Below are 18,696 nucleotides of genomic sequence, written 5' to 3' on the forward strand. Positions count from 1 at the left end.
TATTGCCTTGGAGACTTGTGGAAGTCTAGTATGTTATTAACAGGCCCAGTACGATGAACTGTGTCCTAAACCCTGACAGCAATAATATATATTTCAATATCAATCCAATTTAATACATCTGTTGTCCAAACTGCTTTGTTGTCCGAGTGCAGGATCTGAAACACACCAGCCACACCCCAATTGTCAGATACCTTGCACAGATGCACAATCTGGTAAACACATGTCCATTGAAAAGGTGTGGTGAGGTGAAAATGGGTTTAACGTCGCGTCCTAGAATATTGCACTTATATAGTGACGTGCATGCACGTGTGTGTGTGTGTGTGTGTGTGTGTGTGTGTGTGTCTGTGGCTGCTTGTACTAGTCCGGACTGATGCCGATTTATAGTGCTAGCCCACTGAGATACTATGCCGCAGTTTAACATGAATACTCCACTCAGACACAGTATACTGACTCCGAGCCGACAAGTCCTTGGTTTAGCCCCTTAATGCCGAGCGCCAGACAGGGTAACAACAAGTACCATCTTTTAACGTCTTTTAGGATGACGCGGCCGGGGATCGAACCCCGGACCTTCCGCTCTCCGGGGGGACGCTCTACGACTAGACCACAGAGGCGGTCTCAGTTGAAAGAAACTCAATAATCGCGAAAGAAGCTGAGGTGAGAATTTACACATTTAAGTTGTTTTCTTGATCAATTGGTTCTATACGGGTAGAAAATAAAGCAATATAGTCCTATTGTATCTGAGTCTATCAATTATTTTGCCTAGTAACTTCAAACGTCTTTATTTATTTGATCTTAATTATATAGATGTAAGTCTATTAGGATTGGTCCATCACCAGAACAGTGTCTGAAAGCTGTGGTATCTGACAACTAGGGTATCAGAAAGCTGTGGTATCTGACAACGGGGGTATCTGACAACGGGGGTATCTGACAACGGGGGTATCTGACAACGGGGGTATCTGACAACTGGGGTATCTGACAACTGGGGTATCTGACAACTGGGGTATCCGACAACTGGGGTATCTGACAACTGGGGTATCTGACAACGGGGGTATCTGACAACGGGGGTATCCGACAACTGGGGTATGTAACAGCTGGGGTATCTGACAACTGGGGTATCTAACAGCTGGGGTATCCGACAACTGGGGTATCTGACAACTGGGGTATCTAACAGCTGGGGTATCTGACAACTGGGGTATCTGACAGCTGGGGTATGTAACAGCTGGGGTATCTGACAACTGGGGTATCTAACAGCTGGGGTATCCGACAACTGGGGTATCTGACAACTGGGGTATCTGACAACTGGGGTATCTAACAGCTGGGGTATCCGACAACTGGGGTATCTGACAACGGGGGTATCCGACAACTGGGGTATCTGACAACTGGGGTATCTAACAGCTGGGGTATCTGACAACTGGGGTATCTGACAGCTGGGGTATGTAACAGCTGGGGTATGTAACAGCTGGGGTATCTGACAACTGGGGTATCTAACAGCTGGGGTATCTAACAGCTGGGGTATCTGACAGCTGGCGTATCTAACAACAGGGGTATCCGACAACTGGGGTATCTGACAACTGGGGTATCTAACAGCTGGGGTATGTAACAGCTGGGTATATGACAGCTACGGTATCTGACAACGGGGGTATATGACAGCTACGGTATCTGACAACGGGGGTATCTGACAACTGGGGTATCTGACAACTGGGGTATCTGACAGCTGGGGTATCTAACAGCTGGGGTATGTAACAGCTGGGTATATGACAGCTACGGTATCTGACAACGGGGGTATCTGACAACTGGGGTATCTGACAACTGGGGTATCTGACAGCTGGCGTATCTAACAACAGGGGTATCCGACAACTGGGGTATCTGACAACTGGGGTATCTGACAGCTGGGGTATCTAACAGCTGGGGTATGTAACAGCTGGGTATATGACAGCTACGGTATCTGACAACTGGGGTATCTGAAAGCTGCGGTATGGGGGTATCTGACAATTGGGGTATCTAACAACTAGGGTATCTGACAACTGCGGTATCTGGCAGCTGGGGTATCTGACAACTGCGGTATCTGGCAGCTGGGGTATCTGACAACTGCTTGGGTATATGAAAGCTGGGGTATCTGACAAATTGGGTATCTGACAACTGGGGTATGAGACAACTAGGGTATCAGACAGTTGGGATATCAGACAATTGGGGTATCTAACAAGTGGGGTATCTGACAACTGGGTATTTGATAACTAGGGTATCTGAAGGCTGTGGTATCTGACAGCTGGGGTATCTAACATCTGGGGTATCTAACAAATGGGGTATCTGACAACTGGGGTATCTGTCAAATGGGGTATCTGACAAATGGGGTATCTGACAACTGGGGTATCTGACAACTGGGTTATCTGACAAATGGGGTATCTGACAACTGGGGTATCTGACAACTGGGGTATCTGACAACTGGGGTATCTGACAAATGGGGTATCTGACAACTGGGGTATCTGTCAAATGGGGTATCTGACAAATGGGGTATCTGACAACTGGGGTATCTGACAACTGGGTATTTGATAACTAGGGTATCTGAAGGCTGTGGTATCTGACAGCTGGGGTATCTAACATCTGGGGTATCTAACAAATGGGGTATCTGACAACTGGGGTATCTGTCAAATGGGGTATCTGACAAATGGGGTATCTGACAACTGGGGTATCTGACAACTGGGTTATCTGACAAATGGGGTATCTGACAACTGGGGTATCTGACAAATGGGGTATCTGACAACTGGGGTATCTGACAAATGGGGTATCTAACATCTGGGGTATCTAACAAATGGGGCATCTGACAGCCGGGGTATCTGACAAATGGGGTATCTGACAAATGGGGTATCTGACAACTGGGGTATCTGACAACTGGGGTATCTGACAAATGGGGTATCTGACAGCCGGGGTATCTGACAGTTGGGGTATCTGACAACTTGGGTATCTAACAGCTTGGATATCTGACAATTGGGGTATCTGACAACTGGGGTATCTGACAACTGGGGTATCTGAGAGCTGGAGTATATAACAACTGGGGTATCTGAGAGCTGGGGTATCTGACAACATCTGTCAAATGGGATATATTAAAATGGGCATATGACAACTGGGGTATCTGACAACTGGGGTATCTGACAACTGGGGTATCTGACAACTGGTGTATCTGACAAATGGGGCATCTGACAACTGGGGTATCTGACAGCCGGGGTATCTGACAGTTGGGGTATCTGACAACTTGGGTATCTAACAGCTTGGATATCTGACAACTGGGGTATCTGAGAGCTGGAGTATATAACAACTGGGGTATCTGAGAGCTGGGGTATCTGACAACATCTGTCAAATGGGATATATTAAAATGGGCATATGACAACTGGGGAATCTGACAAATGGGGCATCTGACAAATGGGGTATCTAACAAATGGGGTATCTGACAACTGGGGTATCTGACAAATGGGGTATCTGACAGCCGGGGTATCTGACAGTTGGGGTATCTGACAACTTGGGTATCTAACAGCTTGGATATCTGACAATTGGGGTATCTGACAACTGGGGTATCTGACAACTGGGGTATCTGACAACTGGGGTATCTGACAACTGGGGTATCTGACAACTGGGGTATCTGACAAATGGGGCATCTGACAACTGGGGTATCTGACAGCCGGGGTATCTGACAGTTGGGGTATCTGACAACTTGGGTATCTAACAGCTTGGATATCTGACAATTGGGGTATCTGACAACTGGGGTATCTGACAACTGGGGTATCTGAGAGCTGGAGTATATAACAACTGGGGTATCTGAGAGCTGGGGTATCTGACAACATCTGTCAAATGGGATATATTAAAATGGGCATATGACAACTGGGGTATCTGACAAATGGGGCATCTGACAACTGGGGTATCTGACAAATGGGGTATCTGACAGCTGGGGTGTCTGACAACTGGGGTATCTGACAACTGGGGTATCTGACAACTGGGGTATCTAACAAATGGGGTATCTGACAACTGGGGTATCTGACAACTGGGGTATCTGACAACTGGGGTATCTGACAACTGGGGTATCTGACAGCCGGGGTATCTGACAGTTGGGGTATCTGACAACTTGGGTATCTAACAGCTTGGATATCTGACAACTAGGGTATCTGACAACTGGGGTATCTGACAACTGGGGTATCTGACAACTGGGGTATCTGACAAATGGGGCATCTGACAACTGGGGTATCTGACAGCCGGGGTATCTGACAGTTGGGGTATCTGACAACTTGGGTATCTAACAGCTTGGATATCTGACAATTGGGGTATCTGACAACTGGGGTATCTGACAACTGGGGTATCTGAGAGCTGGAGTATATAACAACTGGGGTATCTGAGAGCTGGGGTATCTGACAACATCTGTCAAATGGGATATATTAAAATGGGCATATGACAACTGGGGTATCTGACAACTGGGGCATCTGACAGCCGGGGAATCTGACAAATGGGGCATCTGACAAATGGGGCATCTGACAGCCGGGGAATCTGACAAATGGGGCATCTGACAAATGGGGCATCTGACAACTGGGGTATCTAACAGCTTGGGTATCTGACAACTGGGGTATCTGACAACTGGGGTATCTGACAACTGGGGTATCTGACAGCTGGGGTATCTGACAACTGGGGTATCTGACAGCTGGGGTATCTGACAACTGGGGTATCTGAGAGCTGGAGTATATAACAACTGGGGTATCCGACAACTTGGGTATCTGAGAGCTGGGGTATCTGACAACATCTGTCAAATGGGATATATTAAAATGGGCATATGACAACTGGGGTATCTGACAAATGGGGCATCTGACAAATGGGGCATCTGACAGCCGGGGAATCTGACAAATGGGGCATCTGACAGCCGGGGAATCTGACAAATGGGGCATCTGACAAATGGGGTATCTGACAGCCGGGGTATCTGACAAATGGGGTATCTGACAGCCGGGGTATCTGACAAATGGGGTATCTGACAAATGGGGTATCTGACAGCCGGGGTATCTGAGAGCTGGAGTATATAACAACTGGGGTATCTGAGAGCTGGGGTATCTGACAACATCTGTCAAATGGGATATATTAAAATGGGCATATGACAACTGGGGTATCTGACAAATGGGGCATCTGACAACCGGAGAATCTGACAAATGGGGCATCTGACAACTGGGGTATCTGACAACTGGGGTATCTGACAGCTGGGGTATCTGACAACTAGGGTATCTGACAACTGGGGTATCTGACAACTGGGTTATCTGACAACTGGTGTATCTGACAACTGGGGTATCTGACAGTTGGGGTATCTGACAAATGGGGCATCTGACAACTGGGGCATCTGACAACTGGGGTATCTGACAACTGGTGTATCTGACAACTGGGGTATCTGACAACTGGGTTATCTGACAACTGGGGCATCTGACAACTGGGGTATCTGACAGCTGGGGTATCTGACAGTTGGGGTATCTGACAAATGGGGAATCTGACAACCGGAGAATCTGACAAATGGGGCATCTGACAACTGGGGTATCTGACAGCTGGGGTATCTGACAGCTGGGGTATCTGACAGTTGGGGTATCTGACAAATGGGGAATCTGACAACTGGGGTATCTGACAACTGGGGTATCTGACAACTGGGGTATCTGACAACTGGGGTATCTGACAACTGGGGTATCTGACAACTGGGGTATCTGACAACTGGGGCATCTGACAACTGGGGTATCTGACAACTGGGGCATCTGACAACTGGGGTATCTGACAGCCGGGGTATCTGACAAATGGGGCATCTGACAAATGGGGCATCTGACAGCCGGGGAATCTGACAAATGGGGCATCTGACAGCCGGGGTATCTGACAGTTGGGGTATCTGACAAATGGGGCATCTGACAAATGGGGCATCTGACAAATGGGGTATCTGACAAATGGGGCATCTGACAAATGGGGCATCTGACAAATGGGGCATCTGACAAATGGGGCATCTGACAAATGGGGCATCTGACAAATGGGGCATCTGACAAATGGGGCATCTGACAAATGGGGCATCTAACAAATGGGGCATCTGACAGCCGGGGAATCTGACAAATGGGGCATCTGACAAATGGGGCATCTGACAAATGGGGTATCTGACAAATGGGGCATCTGACAAATGGGGCATCTAACAAATGGGGCATCTGACAGCCGGGGAATCTGACAAATGGGGCATCTGACAAATGGGGCATCTGACAAATGGGGCATCTGACAAATGGGGCATCTGACAAATGGGGCATCTGACAAATGGGGTATCTGACAAATGGGGCATCTAACAAATGGGGCATCTGACAAATGGGGCATCTAACAAATGGGGCATCTGACAGCCGGGGAATCTGACAAATGGGGCATCTGACAAATGGGGCATCTGACAACCGGAGAATCTGACAAATGGGGCATCTGACAAATGGGGCATCTAACAAATGGGGCATCTGACAAATGGGGCATCTAACAAATGGGGCATCTGACAAATGGGGCATCTGACAACCGGAGAATCTGACAAATGGGGCATCTGACAAATGGGGCATCTGACAAATGGGGCATCTGACAACCGGAGAATCTGACAAATGGGGCATCTGACAAATGGGGCATCTGACAAATGGGGCATCTGACAAATGGGGTATCTGACAAATGGGGCATCTGACAAATGGGGTATCTGACAAATGGGGCATCTGACAAATGGGGCATCTGACAACCGGAGAATCTGACAAATGGGGCATCTGACAAATGGGGCATCTGACAAATGGGGCATCTGACAAATGGGGCATCTGACAACCGGAGAATCTGACAAATGGGGCATCTGACAAATGGGGCATCTGACAAATGGGGCATCTGACAAATGGGGCATCTGACAAATGGGGCATCTAACAAATGGGGCATCTGACAGCCGGGGAATCTGACAAATGGGGCATCTGACAAATGGGGCATCTGACAGCCGGGGTATCTGACAAATGGGGCATCTGACAAATGGGGCATCTGACAACTGGGGTATCTGACAAATGGGGCATCTGACAAATGGGGCATCTGACAAATGGGGTATCTGACAAATGGGGCATCTGACAAATGGGGTATCTGACAACTGGGGTATCTGACAAATGGGGCATCTGACAAATGGGGTATCTGACAAATGGGGTATCTGACAACTGGGGTATCTGACAACTGGGGTATCTGACAAATGGGGTATCTGACAAATGGGGTATCTGACAAATGGGGTATCTGACAACTGGGGTATCTGACAAATGGGGTATCTGACAAATGGGGTATCTGACAAATGGGGCATCTGACAGCCGGGGTATCTGACAAATGGGGCATCTGACAGCCGGAAAATGACTTGTTGTACTAGGCGCGACTAAATGAAGCGGGTGGTCAGGCTCGGTAAATCGGTTAATTGCGACGGCGTGTGCCATTTCTTATATAATCGGCCATCGAATTGTCAAGTCAAGCCTCGATTATTTGCAGGCGGTCGTCATAAAGCTGACATATTGCTTACTGCAGCCATATACAACAAACAAACCAATTCAAGAGGGCTTGACACGCCCATGTCAAGCTACACTGGAAACAGGAACTGCCTCGATTGGCCAAGGGAGATAACCGACACTAGTTTAAGGCACTTCCTTGTACGTTAGAGAATAAGGGCAAAGCTTCGGAATTCTAAAATGTGTTTCAATACAATCGTAAACACAAACATAGCATTTCCAAGAATTTATTCATTAAATACATTATTTGTGGATTGGTGGTTTACATGGAACCAGGGTGTTAAAGACGTAGTTTACCCGACACAACACGTAAACAACGTGTAAACAACAGATAAACAACATGTAAACAACTCGGTACTTCGACAGAGGATACGCGAATGTGACAACCACATCGTTCAGACTTTATACCGAATAATCAGAGAAGATGAGATAATAATGAAGACAAACACCCGACCTCTGGTTGGATGTAGTTTTGATACAGTTCAATGGGCTATCAGTTTGTATTTAGGAAGCTACAATGTAATGTACGGTGGCCCATACCCGCCACTGGTGAGATCATTTTTCACTGTATGCCTCTATATTTTATTTCACCAGTGGAAGTATCTGGCGGCCGTCAGGTAAAATATAGAGGCATACAGTGAAAAATGATCTACCGTAGTAAAACACTCGCGCACAGATCAAATGTATGATGTGTGCCAGCTGCGCCAACCGTATTTCTGCTCCCTATGACCGATTTGATATTGACTTGTCGCTACCCAGTTTGTTGGTTTGTTGTTTAACGCCGCACTCAGCAATATTCCATCTATATGACGGCGGTCTGTAAATAATCGAGTCTGGACCAGACAATCCAGTGATTAATATCATGAGCATCGATCCACGCAATTGGGATTGATGACATGCATCAAGCAAGTCAGCGAGCCTGACCACCCGATCCAGTCAGAGTCATAGTCACCTCTTACGACAAGAATGATTTGCTGAAGACCTATTCTACCCCGGATCTCCGCGGGCCCCCTACACAGAGCTGCTGTATCCACAGTGATATGGTAACCGCAGCTAGATGTGCACTTACAATGACGGGGCTTTCTACTTTCTATGTGGAAACATCTTCAGGTTGAAATTAAGTATCAGCTCTAATGAAATAAACATGCGTGTTCAGAGTTGCTTGTGTTGTTGAGTATTCGATGCCGGAAACGTCTGGACACTGATGGCGTCAGTTAGAAGAAATTGAGGACGGGTTAAAGTGAAGAAAACAAACATGTTCGAAGTTCTTCTGCTAGATATTGATCTAACTTAATATTTAACTAATGTGGTATCCATTTCGTCCACAAGAATTTGCACGTATAATATTCATTTTCTGTATTGGGAGTAGGGACTAGCTCGGCACTATGACCTTGGACTATATATGTAGAGTATGAAACCAAAACCAATTTAGATTTTGAAATTACACGTCAAGCCAGCTCTATTCCAACAAAGAGTATTTAAGATGAGAGAACTGAATTGTTAACTAAGGGTTTTATAGATTATACTTTGTCTGTTACTGTACAAGCTTCAAGGAACAGGTCAATGGTAAATGGGGCATTTCAATGTCTAAACAGTGATTTTACGAGAGCTTCTTTCGTTTAGTAACACAAGAAGAAGATGGGGTATTACATAAGGTATGACATAGATTGCTATGACATACATAACAAGAACAATATCTGTTTTATCTATGTGATAGTGAACTGTTGTCCTCCATTAAACATACGTACGGAGAATTAATTTCATATATTTCAATATTCAACCGGTTGACGAATGTTTATTTGTCAATTGGTTTCTTCAGACTCAAGCGTGACACACTCGGAAGATATACACAATAAAGTACGCATATATACTAGTACATAGATACAGATAATTCTAATAGTCTTCTTGACATTAGATAAATTTAATGATAGAATAAATATACATTTCGAAATTTTTATATGAAGCATTTCGTTTCAAGGGGAAACGTAAAAGAAATATCACAAACAAATTTAATAATTTATATATGAAATAGATTGAAATGCCTTGACGGATCACAGAATCGTTTCCCAGATACAAATGAAAAATCTTTCATTGTCCGTTATTTTCCGAAAGACGAGGTCATGTGATTCGGCTGGTCAGGGGTCTTCAATTGTGACCTGTGGCTTGACAGCTGTGGGTTGTGACCTGTGACTTGTGAACAGTGACCTGTGGCCATTGAATTATGACCTGTGAATCATTCTTCTTATTGGTGAGAGGGGTTAGCGTGGATCGTCGTGGCAGAAGATGGGCTGCTTATGTCGCAATCGTAATTCATTGTCGTTGGTCGTTAACGAAGTCGTTGTGTGTAGTCGACGCGGTCATGGTCATCGACGTGAGTAGTAGCAGAGGACGTAGCCGAGGCTCGTCAGTGATAAAACAGCAGTCAGGTCATCATCTGGACAACAGAGAATTTGATGATATAGAAGGAACAGGTAAAATGGGGCTAAACGTGGCGTTCGAGATTGTACTTATATAACGACCCGCATGCACGTGTGTGCATGGCTGCATGTTTGCTTTTGCATTTGTTTGTTTGTCTGTTTTTAACGCCGCACTCAGCATTATTCCAGCTATATGACGGCGGTCTGTAAATAATCGAGTCTGGACCAGAAAATCCAGTGATTGTAATCATGAGCATCGATCCACGCCATTCGGATACGATGACATGCATGAAACCAAGTCAGCGAGTCTGACCACCCAATCCCGTTAGTAGTTTCTTTCGACAAGCAAAGTCGCCTCTTTCAGCAAACATGGGTTGCTGAAGACTATTCCACCCCGGATCTTCGCGGATCGCATGGTTACATGTACTAGTCCGGACTAATATCGGCTTATAGTGCTAGCCCACTGAGATACCATGCGGCAGATTATCATGGACAGTATACTGACTCCGAGCCCCCCAGTCCATGCCGAGCGCCAGGCTGGGTAATAACAAGTACAATCTGTTAACATATAGTATGACGGGGCTAGGAATCGAACACAGGCATTCCGTTTTCCGGATGATGGAAAGGGCACGTGACAACACTACATTAGACTCTGTTAATGCTTCATGAAAACATACACAACCCTCCAGTGTATTACGTGGCAATGCTTTAAATTTTTTCATACACTAATATCGCGACGGAAAATTACCTCAATAAAATACTGGATTATGGAATCGAACCAAGTATTCATCGTGACAAACGCGAACACTTTAACCACTTGTCTAATACCACCCTGTTAGACGCTTTGCGTGAATCAGATATTTAAAATATATTATTCAGCATGATTCATTAATTTAAGGTTGCGTGCCCTCACTATCTACAGCACAGTGAAACAAAATCACATGACAGAAGTCATCCTTAGTTACGAGTATCCTAAGTACAGAATGTACTAAGTATCCTTAGTTACGAAAGCACGTTCTCAACGTTGATTGCCCGGGGCGCTTGTCGGACTGAGGGCGTCCCCTCTGAAGAGGTTTCACTATATAGGGATAATGTGAGTGACTGAGTGAGTGGTTTTACGCCGCTTTAGGAAGTATTCCAACATATCTCGACGAGGGACACAGGGAATGGGCTTCACACATTGCAATCATGTGGGAATTGATCACTGACCATTAGCGTGATAGGTTAACACTTTAACCACAAGACTATCCCACCGTCCCATATCCTTAACACGTGACAATAACTAATTGTCTGGCGACACAACTGATAACCTTATATATACGAGCAATCACAAACTGTACTATATAACAGAAGACGAAACATGATGAGCGTATATATTTAACCCTTTACAACAAATAAGTACTGTTTTGTCTATCATATGTTACTATATGTACATATGATTACCATATATCTATCAAACGAATAACAAATAAATACAGTATATCTAAAAAACTAAAAAACGAAACAACAAAATTAATAATTACCATATATCTGTGACAGGTTACACAAAGATAATTACCTTTGATTTTTCTTCTGTCCTGATATCAAACAGGAAACAATTATCCAAGAGCAAGAAGACTTGGTTACGTAACGAGGTAAGGCCGGACCAAGCGAGTGGTCAAAGTCGCCAACCTCGAACATGAAGTTGTGCCCGGCCGGTACCTCCTTATATACAGGTACCCCACAACAGTGGGCGTGTCGCGGTTAACCGACAACACTAGCAGAAAACGTAGTCAGATCGTCTGAATTAAGAATTGCCAGTAAGCATTCTGTTCAACAAAACACAAGTACGAAATAGCTGACTGATAACTTTATTTAGAGCTATAACATCATGATATTGTACAAAGTGACGTCACCGACTGTTCTTGAGATCGAAATATGCTGACTTGACCGAATAGAGCGAAGGATGAATAGCCACATGGACCCTATTTTTTATTCTAGTACATTATGTAATTCTATGAATATTAATATCTTACCATGAAAATCACAAGTGATTATTTATATACATTACACATATATGCAGGGATAATTGTTTTGAGGGGCCTTGTGCTTTTTAGCCCCTAAATTTAAAAAGGCCAACTTTTTCAAATACGATGGGGCATTTAACATTGTGCTGTATGGGTGTACCTCTGGAATAATCAAAATGTTCACATAAAAGCCCGATGTGTAAAAATTCCTAGAGTGAACCCTGTTTTTGTCGTAGGCCTAGTCATCGTTTTTTGCGGTGTGTATTTAGTACAAAGGTCAAATTAAGATAATAAAAAATTAAATCATCTTTGTTTCCTAAACAATACTTAGTTATAAAGCTCACGAAATACTTTTGACATTTCGACAAATTTGGCTATTTTATATAAGTTTGTGTATGTTTATTTTCAATTTGATGTACTTGATTTCTGCAGCGATACCTATCGGCCGTGTGTCCCCCACATTCTATACTCCTGGTGTTCATATAGAGATTCAGATTCACTTAAACCGCAGATGACAAAACAGTATAATGTGCCGATTTCACATATTCATTGAAGCGCCATAAAAGACGCGGTTAACCGCGGATTCAATGTCATTGCGACATCGGGGTGAAGTAGGCTTCGCTTCAATTTTAACCGAGTTACGAGCTCTGAATAAGACTGAGTGACGTGCTGCAACGCAACAACGTACAAATACCAGTTTAACATTATCGAATTTACCCTAAACTATCAACAGTTCATCGGTTATATTTGGACAATTATCATTCAATCTAAAAGATTAGGCCATATAAACTAGAACAATACATCGATGATATATTGATACAATATTATAGATGTTTTATGTAAAAAATTAAATATGTTTTGTTAATGGTACACAACATTGCGTTTAACCACAACTAGTTGTATGTACATATAACACGGAAGTAAAAATTGCGAGAATAGTGTCAGTGTTGCTAAACGACGAAACGTGAAATACATAAACACAAATCAGTTTGTAATAAAATTAATTGTTTTGATTCATGTGTGGATTATTAGCCTATTTCGTGTGACTAACTTCGAAAGAAAATGTAGTGGGTAATGTCGATTAACCGCAGTGTGGAGATTAACCGCAACGTATTTATAATGTCTGCTGACGAAGAGAACGTTGAAGCTATGATTGCACAATCTGAAAACGGTTGGTATATAAAGAAGACTCGCCACCGTAACACTTCACAGCGAGGTGGGCATCTTAGACCAAAAGTTGTCGCACGTCTGGTCCGGCCGTACCTCATTATCTTCAGCGCCGTTTGCAGAGAAGGTGATAATTATCCAGGAAGGTGTGACACAGGGGATCGCACCTTGTTTTCGAGATCGGTATGGATATTTTATTATTAAGATCAGTGTTAAACATAATTATCTACATACTCTACCAAAACATAAATGCTGATGTTTTGTTAAGAATATATTTGTTTCATAAATGTTTCAATATACTTTCAAAGTATGAGGATGAATAAGGCACCGCTTTATCCTGTAATAATGTTCTGTGTCAGACTCATGTTCTGTTTAGTGGGTTTGGGTTTGGGTGGGGTGTCGTCACGCCGAAGTCCGAGTTCTATTCTCTACATAAGCACATGTTTGCAGGAATATTACTAAACTCATTCGATCACTCACTGAGGCTTCATCGGGCCAGACGATTACTTTACATATCATCGATAACTCAGCATGTGGTAAAGGTCTATATTCTGTATTGCATACTATCATGGACATACCATACACTGGAGGAGTCTTCAGCAACCCATGCTTGCCGTAAAAGGCGACAATGCTTGTCGTAAGAGGCGTCAAACGGGATCGGGTTGTCATGCTCGCTGACTTAGTTGATGCATGTCATGTGTAGATCGATGGACATGATATCAGTCACCGGATTGTCTGGTCCAGACTCGATTATTTACAGACCGCCGTCATATACCAGGAGTATTGGTGAGTGCGGCGTTAAACGACAAACAAATAACACAAACAAACACTGGAGGATAGTACATGAATGTCGATTCGGAAACTAAATCCATTCAACCTTTTCGGTTGCCCCCTGCCGGTAAGCGAACATGTTCATTAAACCTTTAGACACAGGATGGCGGAGACTGGTTTGTAGAATGTATACCAATCCTTAAATTCGCTGTACTCCTTAAAGACGATTTATTCCTTTATACCAATTTTATCAAAATTGAATCTCTATATGTATATATGATTAAGTATATTCCTTTCATTCATGACAGGTGGGGTACTACAGACGCGAGTGGCTATAGACATCAGACACTGGAATGGACTTCCACAGCAACTCCGTGGTGTTTCACCCCGACACTGTTCCACAGAGCGCTCCGATATCTGCCGACCAGGTGAGAAACAACGCAGGGGGGTTCGGATGGAAGGTGGACGACATCACCCGCCTCAAGCGCTTCCTGTGCCTGGGTTCAGAAGGAGGCACGTACTACACTTCACAGAAGGCCTTGACGCAGCAGAATGTTGGGTGTATTGTGAATCTCATCAGTGAGGGAAAGGGGGTAGATGTGGTCAAAACCATCAAACAGTTTAGTCTGGAGGGACGCACAGCCAAACAGACATCCATCCTACGTGCTCTTGCTGTCTGCTGTAGAAGCACTGATTTAACCACCAAACAGGAAGCCTACAAAGCTCTGGGTGACATCTGCCGAATTCCGACATTCCTGTTCGAGTTTATTGAACGGTGTGAGAGTCAGGGGAAGACCACAGGATGGGGACGCGCGCACAGAAATGCCATTTCGGCCTGGTACAACAGGTTCAGTGATGACCCTGTCAAGCTAGCCATGCATGTCACGAAATATCGACAGAGGAAGGACTGGTCGCACCGGGATGTCTTGCGACTATCACACACCAAACCCGCCAACGAGGCCATCGGTGTCGTCCTCAGATATGCCGTAAAAGGACTGGCGGATGCCAAACAAATGTATGACAAACCGGAACTGGAATCTCCAGCTATAAAGAAGGTCCTGCAGTTCCTGGCTGTTGTGGAGGAGGCCAAATCGTGTAAGGAGGAAAACAAGATGGTGGAGCTGATTCGGCAACATGGACTTGTACGGGAGCACATCCCCACATCGCTACTGTCGTCTACTACTATTTGGAAAGAACTGCTTCAGAAAATGCCAATGACAGCCATGATTCGGAACCTTGGTAAGATGACCTCAATCGGCGTTCTAACAGCCGGTTGTTCCGAGGAAGATCTGGTGGTTCAGAAACTGACAGACCGAGACTCCCTGAAACAAGCCCGGATCCACCCGTTCAATGTGTTGGTGGCGCTGAAGACCTACTCAGCAGGCTGTGGAGAGAAGGGCAAACTAACTTGGACGCCAACTAAACGTATCGTGAAAGCTTTGGATGATGCGTTCTATATGTCCTTCAAATTTGCATTACCAACGAAGAAGCGTTATCTTCTAGCAGTGGATGTGAGTGGATCGATGGGCTGTCCTGTGATGGGTACACCGTCAGTCTCGTGCAGGAGTGCTGCTGCCGCCATGATGATGGTCACGAAGCGGACTGAAGAACCAGACAAGTCCACTGTTGTTGCTTTCTGTCATAAGTTAACCCCGCTGAACATTAAGCATTCAGATGATCTAGACACAGTGACAGGCAAAATAAGTGACATGAATTTCGGAGGGACTGACTGTGCGCTGCCGATGGTGTGGGCAAAACAGAAAAAGAAGATGTTTGATGTATTTGTGGTGTACACGGATAGTGAGACTTGGTTCGGAAACATTCATCCGTCTGAAGCTCTGCGCCAGTACCGGAAGTGGAGTGGATTGTGGGATGCACGTCTGATCGTCTGCGGAATGGCCAGCAATGAGTTCACAATAGCAGATCCTGATGATCCTGGGATGATGGATGTCGTGGGCTTTGATTCAGCCGCCCCAGAGGCCATGCGCTCGTTTGTCATGGGCGAAATATGACTTCCCTGGAACAATTCTTGTTGTTACAGTTTATGAGACTTTTTGGAAGTAGTGGAAATAGTGTTTGTAGAATTAACCAAAATAATTTGCTCCGAAGCATAATTAAACATTTTTAAAGATATTTATGTAATATAGTGGTTCTTCTGTCGACCATTTGTTATAGTTACACAATCTTTGGTTAATTTACAGGGTGCCCCGCCTATCTTTGTAAAATATAGAGATTTGTTTTGATATTGTTGTGTTTGCTCGTTACATTCGTTTTTTTTTAATAATTCTGGGTTTTATCACAGTGATCAAACTGTTCTACACTTACAATGTGTTATGTAAAGTAAGTGGTAGGGATATCCTTGTGATAGCTCACCTTGTGTCCCTCCGTGTTTGACAAGCGTTATATGTGTTTGAACTGTGAACTGTAACATGTTTAACCTACACTGAAAATTCTCCTAGCTACACTCCTTTACCTGAACTATTTCTGCTGTTGTTTGTGGGGGATTTCTGTCCTCACCTGGCTCACTACTTCACAAGGAAATATTTAGACCACAAAAATTAATTAGTCGATTTTCACATAACATTTTTAATCTTGTGGGAGGGAAGGATTTTTTTTAAATATTTTTTTTCACATTTAATGGGGGCGGTCGCGTAGCCTAGTGGTTAAAGCGTTCGCTCGTCACGCCGAAGACCCGGGTTCGATTCCCGACATGGGTACATTGTGTGAAGCCCATTTCTGGTGTCCCCCGCCGTGATATTGCTGGAATATTGCTAAAAGCGGCGTAAAACCATACTCACTCACTCACTCACAGTTAATGTTCTTAAAATGGTTAAAGGCATATCCGTGCGGCCAGCGTTGACGATGTCATTCACATGAACTATGAGTGTTTTGTAGTGTATTTCATCAATGAAAGAAAGAAGGGGACACATATGTCGATTTTCTCCAGCTACTTAGGGGCAATCGAATGATGAAGATGAAACCGAATAATTATGGTATGGTATTATAGCCGGACAGATGATCATCATATATCGTTTTTTCGGCAACAAAAACATGTGTAATGCTTTAAAACATATAGGGAATTATTATTAAAGTAGAACAGTGTACATAAAGTGTGCTGATTTAGAAGTAACTTCTTACTACTCGGACACTTAGACTTCCAAACTGAACAGCAACAGCAGTATTGATCACGGAGGCTCAAAATGTTCTCGATAACAATCGTCAGATTAGTACAAAATCTACTCAAAACAAGTTCAAGAAGAGCCCCAATTAGAAGACAGTGTGCTGCAATACTCACCGGCCATGACAGATTAACTATGGCCATCTGACGACATTTGGTGTTTCTTAACTTCTTTTGAGTAGTATATGTTTTAATTCTTAGTTCAAATATGTCTATCTCACAGAAGGCTCCCCTTCCTATTGTGAGGCCCGAAGTGTGTTGTTTTTATAATGATGATTGTTGACATTTTATAATTCTTCATCATATTGCCGAACTTGCACTGTGGATTATTTGTTTGTTTATCATCACATCTCGCCGTCACTTAAACTGTAGATTATTTGTTTGTTTATCACATCTCGCCGTCACTTAAACTGTGGATTATATGTTTGTTTATCACATCTCGCCGTCACTTAAACTGTAGATTATTTGTTGGTTTATCACATCTCGCCGTCACTTAAACTGTAGATTATTTGTTTGTTTATCACATCTCGCCGTCACTTAAACTGTGGATTATATGTTTGTTTATCACATCTCCCCGTCACTTAAACTGTAGATTATTTGTTTGTTTATCACATCTCGCCGTCACTCAAACTGTAGATTATATGTTTGTTTATCACATCTCGCCGTCACTTAAACTGTAGATTATTTGTTGGTTTATCACATCTCGCCGTTATCCAAACTGTAGATTATTTGTTTGTTTATCACATCTCGCCGTCACTCAAACTGTAGATTATTTGTTTGTTTATCACATCTCGCCGTCACTCAAACTGTAGATTATTTGTTTGTTTATCACATCTCGCCGTCACTCAAACTGTAGATTATATGTTTGTTTATCACATCTCGCCGTCACTCAAACTGTAGATTATATGTTTGTTTATCACATCTCGCCGTCACTTAAACTGTAGATTATTTGTTGGTTTATCACATCTCGCCGTTATCCAAACTGTAGATTATTTGTTTGTTTATCACATCTCGCCGTCACTCAAACTGTAGATTATTTGTTTGTTTATCACATCTCGCCGTCACTCAAACTGTAGATTATTTGTTGGTTTATCACATCTCGCCGTCACTCAAACTGTAGATTATTTGTTGGTTTATCACATCTCGCCGTCACTTAAACTGTAGATTTTTGTTTGTTTATCACATCTCGCCGTCACTTAAACTGTAGATTATATGTTTGTTTATCACATCTCGCCGTCACTTAAACTGTAGATTATTTGTTGGTTTATCAAATCTCGCCGTCACTTAAACTGTAGATTATTTGTTTGTTTATCACATCTCGCCGTCACTTAAACTGTAGATTATTTGTTTGTTCATTACATCTCGCCGTCACATAAACTGTAGATTATTTGTTTGTTCATCATCACATCTCGCCGTCACTTAAACTGTGGATTATATGTTTGTTTATCACATCTCGCCGTCACTTAAACTGTAGATTATTTGTTGGTTTATCACATCTCGCCGTCACTTAAACTGTAGATTATATGTTTGTTTATCACATCTCGCCGTCACTTAAACTGTAGATTATATGTTTGTTTATCACATCTTGCCGTTACTTAAACTGTAGATTATTTGTTTGTTTATCACATCTC

General features: G+C 43.6%; 1 protein-coding gene and 1 long non-coding RNA gene across 2 annotated transcripts; one reads left to right on the forward strand and one right to left on the reverse strand.

Moving 5' to 3' along the window:
• Positions 1-7,737: 7,737 nt before the first annotated feature.
• Positions 7,738-11,611, reverse strand: LOC139452409 (uncharacterized). Its single transcript, XR_011652370.1, has 2 exons — positions 11,502-11,611; positions 7,738-9,960 (listed from the first exon to the last, which is right to left on the reverse strand). It is a non-coding gene; the product is annotated as an uncharacterized lncRNA (long non-coding RNA).
• A 1,549-nt stretch (positions 11,612-13,160) lies between these two features.
• Positions 13,161-15,915, forward strand: LOC139452845 (RNA-binding protein RO60-like). Its single transcript, XM_071234479.1, has 2 exons — positions 13,161-13,299; positions 14,196-15,915. The coding sequence occupies exon 2, from the start codon at positions 14,241-14,243 to the stop codon at positions 15,897-15,899; it is 1,659 nt and encodes a 552-aa protein (XP_071090580.1). The 5' UTR covers positions 13,161-13,299; positions 14,196-14,240; the 3' UTR covers positions 15,900-15,915.
• The last annotated feature ends 2,781 nt before the right edge of the window (positions 15,916-18,696 follow it).

This window comes from Haliotis cracherodii, unplaced genomic scaffold, assembly GCF_022045235.1.
Source record: "Haliotis cracherodii isolate W230 unplaced genomic scaffold, xgHalCrac1.p SCAF_9, whole genome shotgun sequence".
Taxonomy (NCBI): domain Eukaryota; kingdom Metazoa; phylum Mollusca; class Gastropoda; order Lepetellida; family Haliotidae; genus Haliotis; species Haliotis cracherodii.

Coding starts and splice junctions, on each gene's coding strand:
- LOC139452845 (XM_071234479.1), top strand. CDS start 14,241: ATGGACTTCCACAGCAACTCCGTGGTGTTTCACCCCGACACTGTTCCA.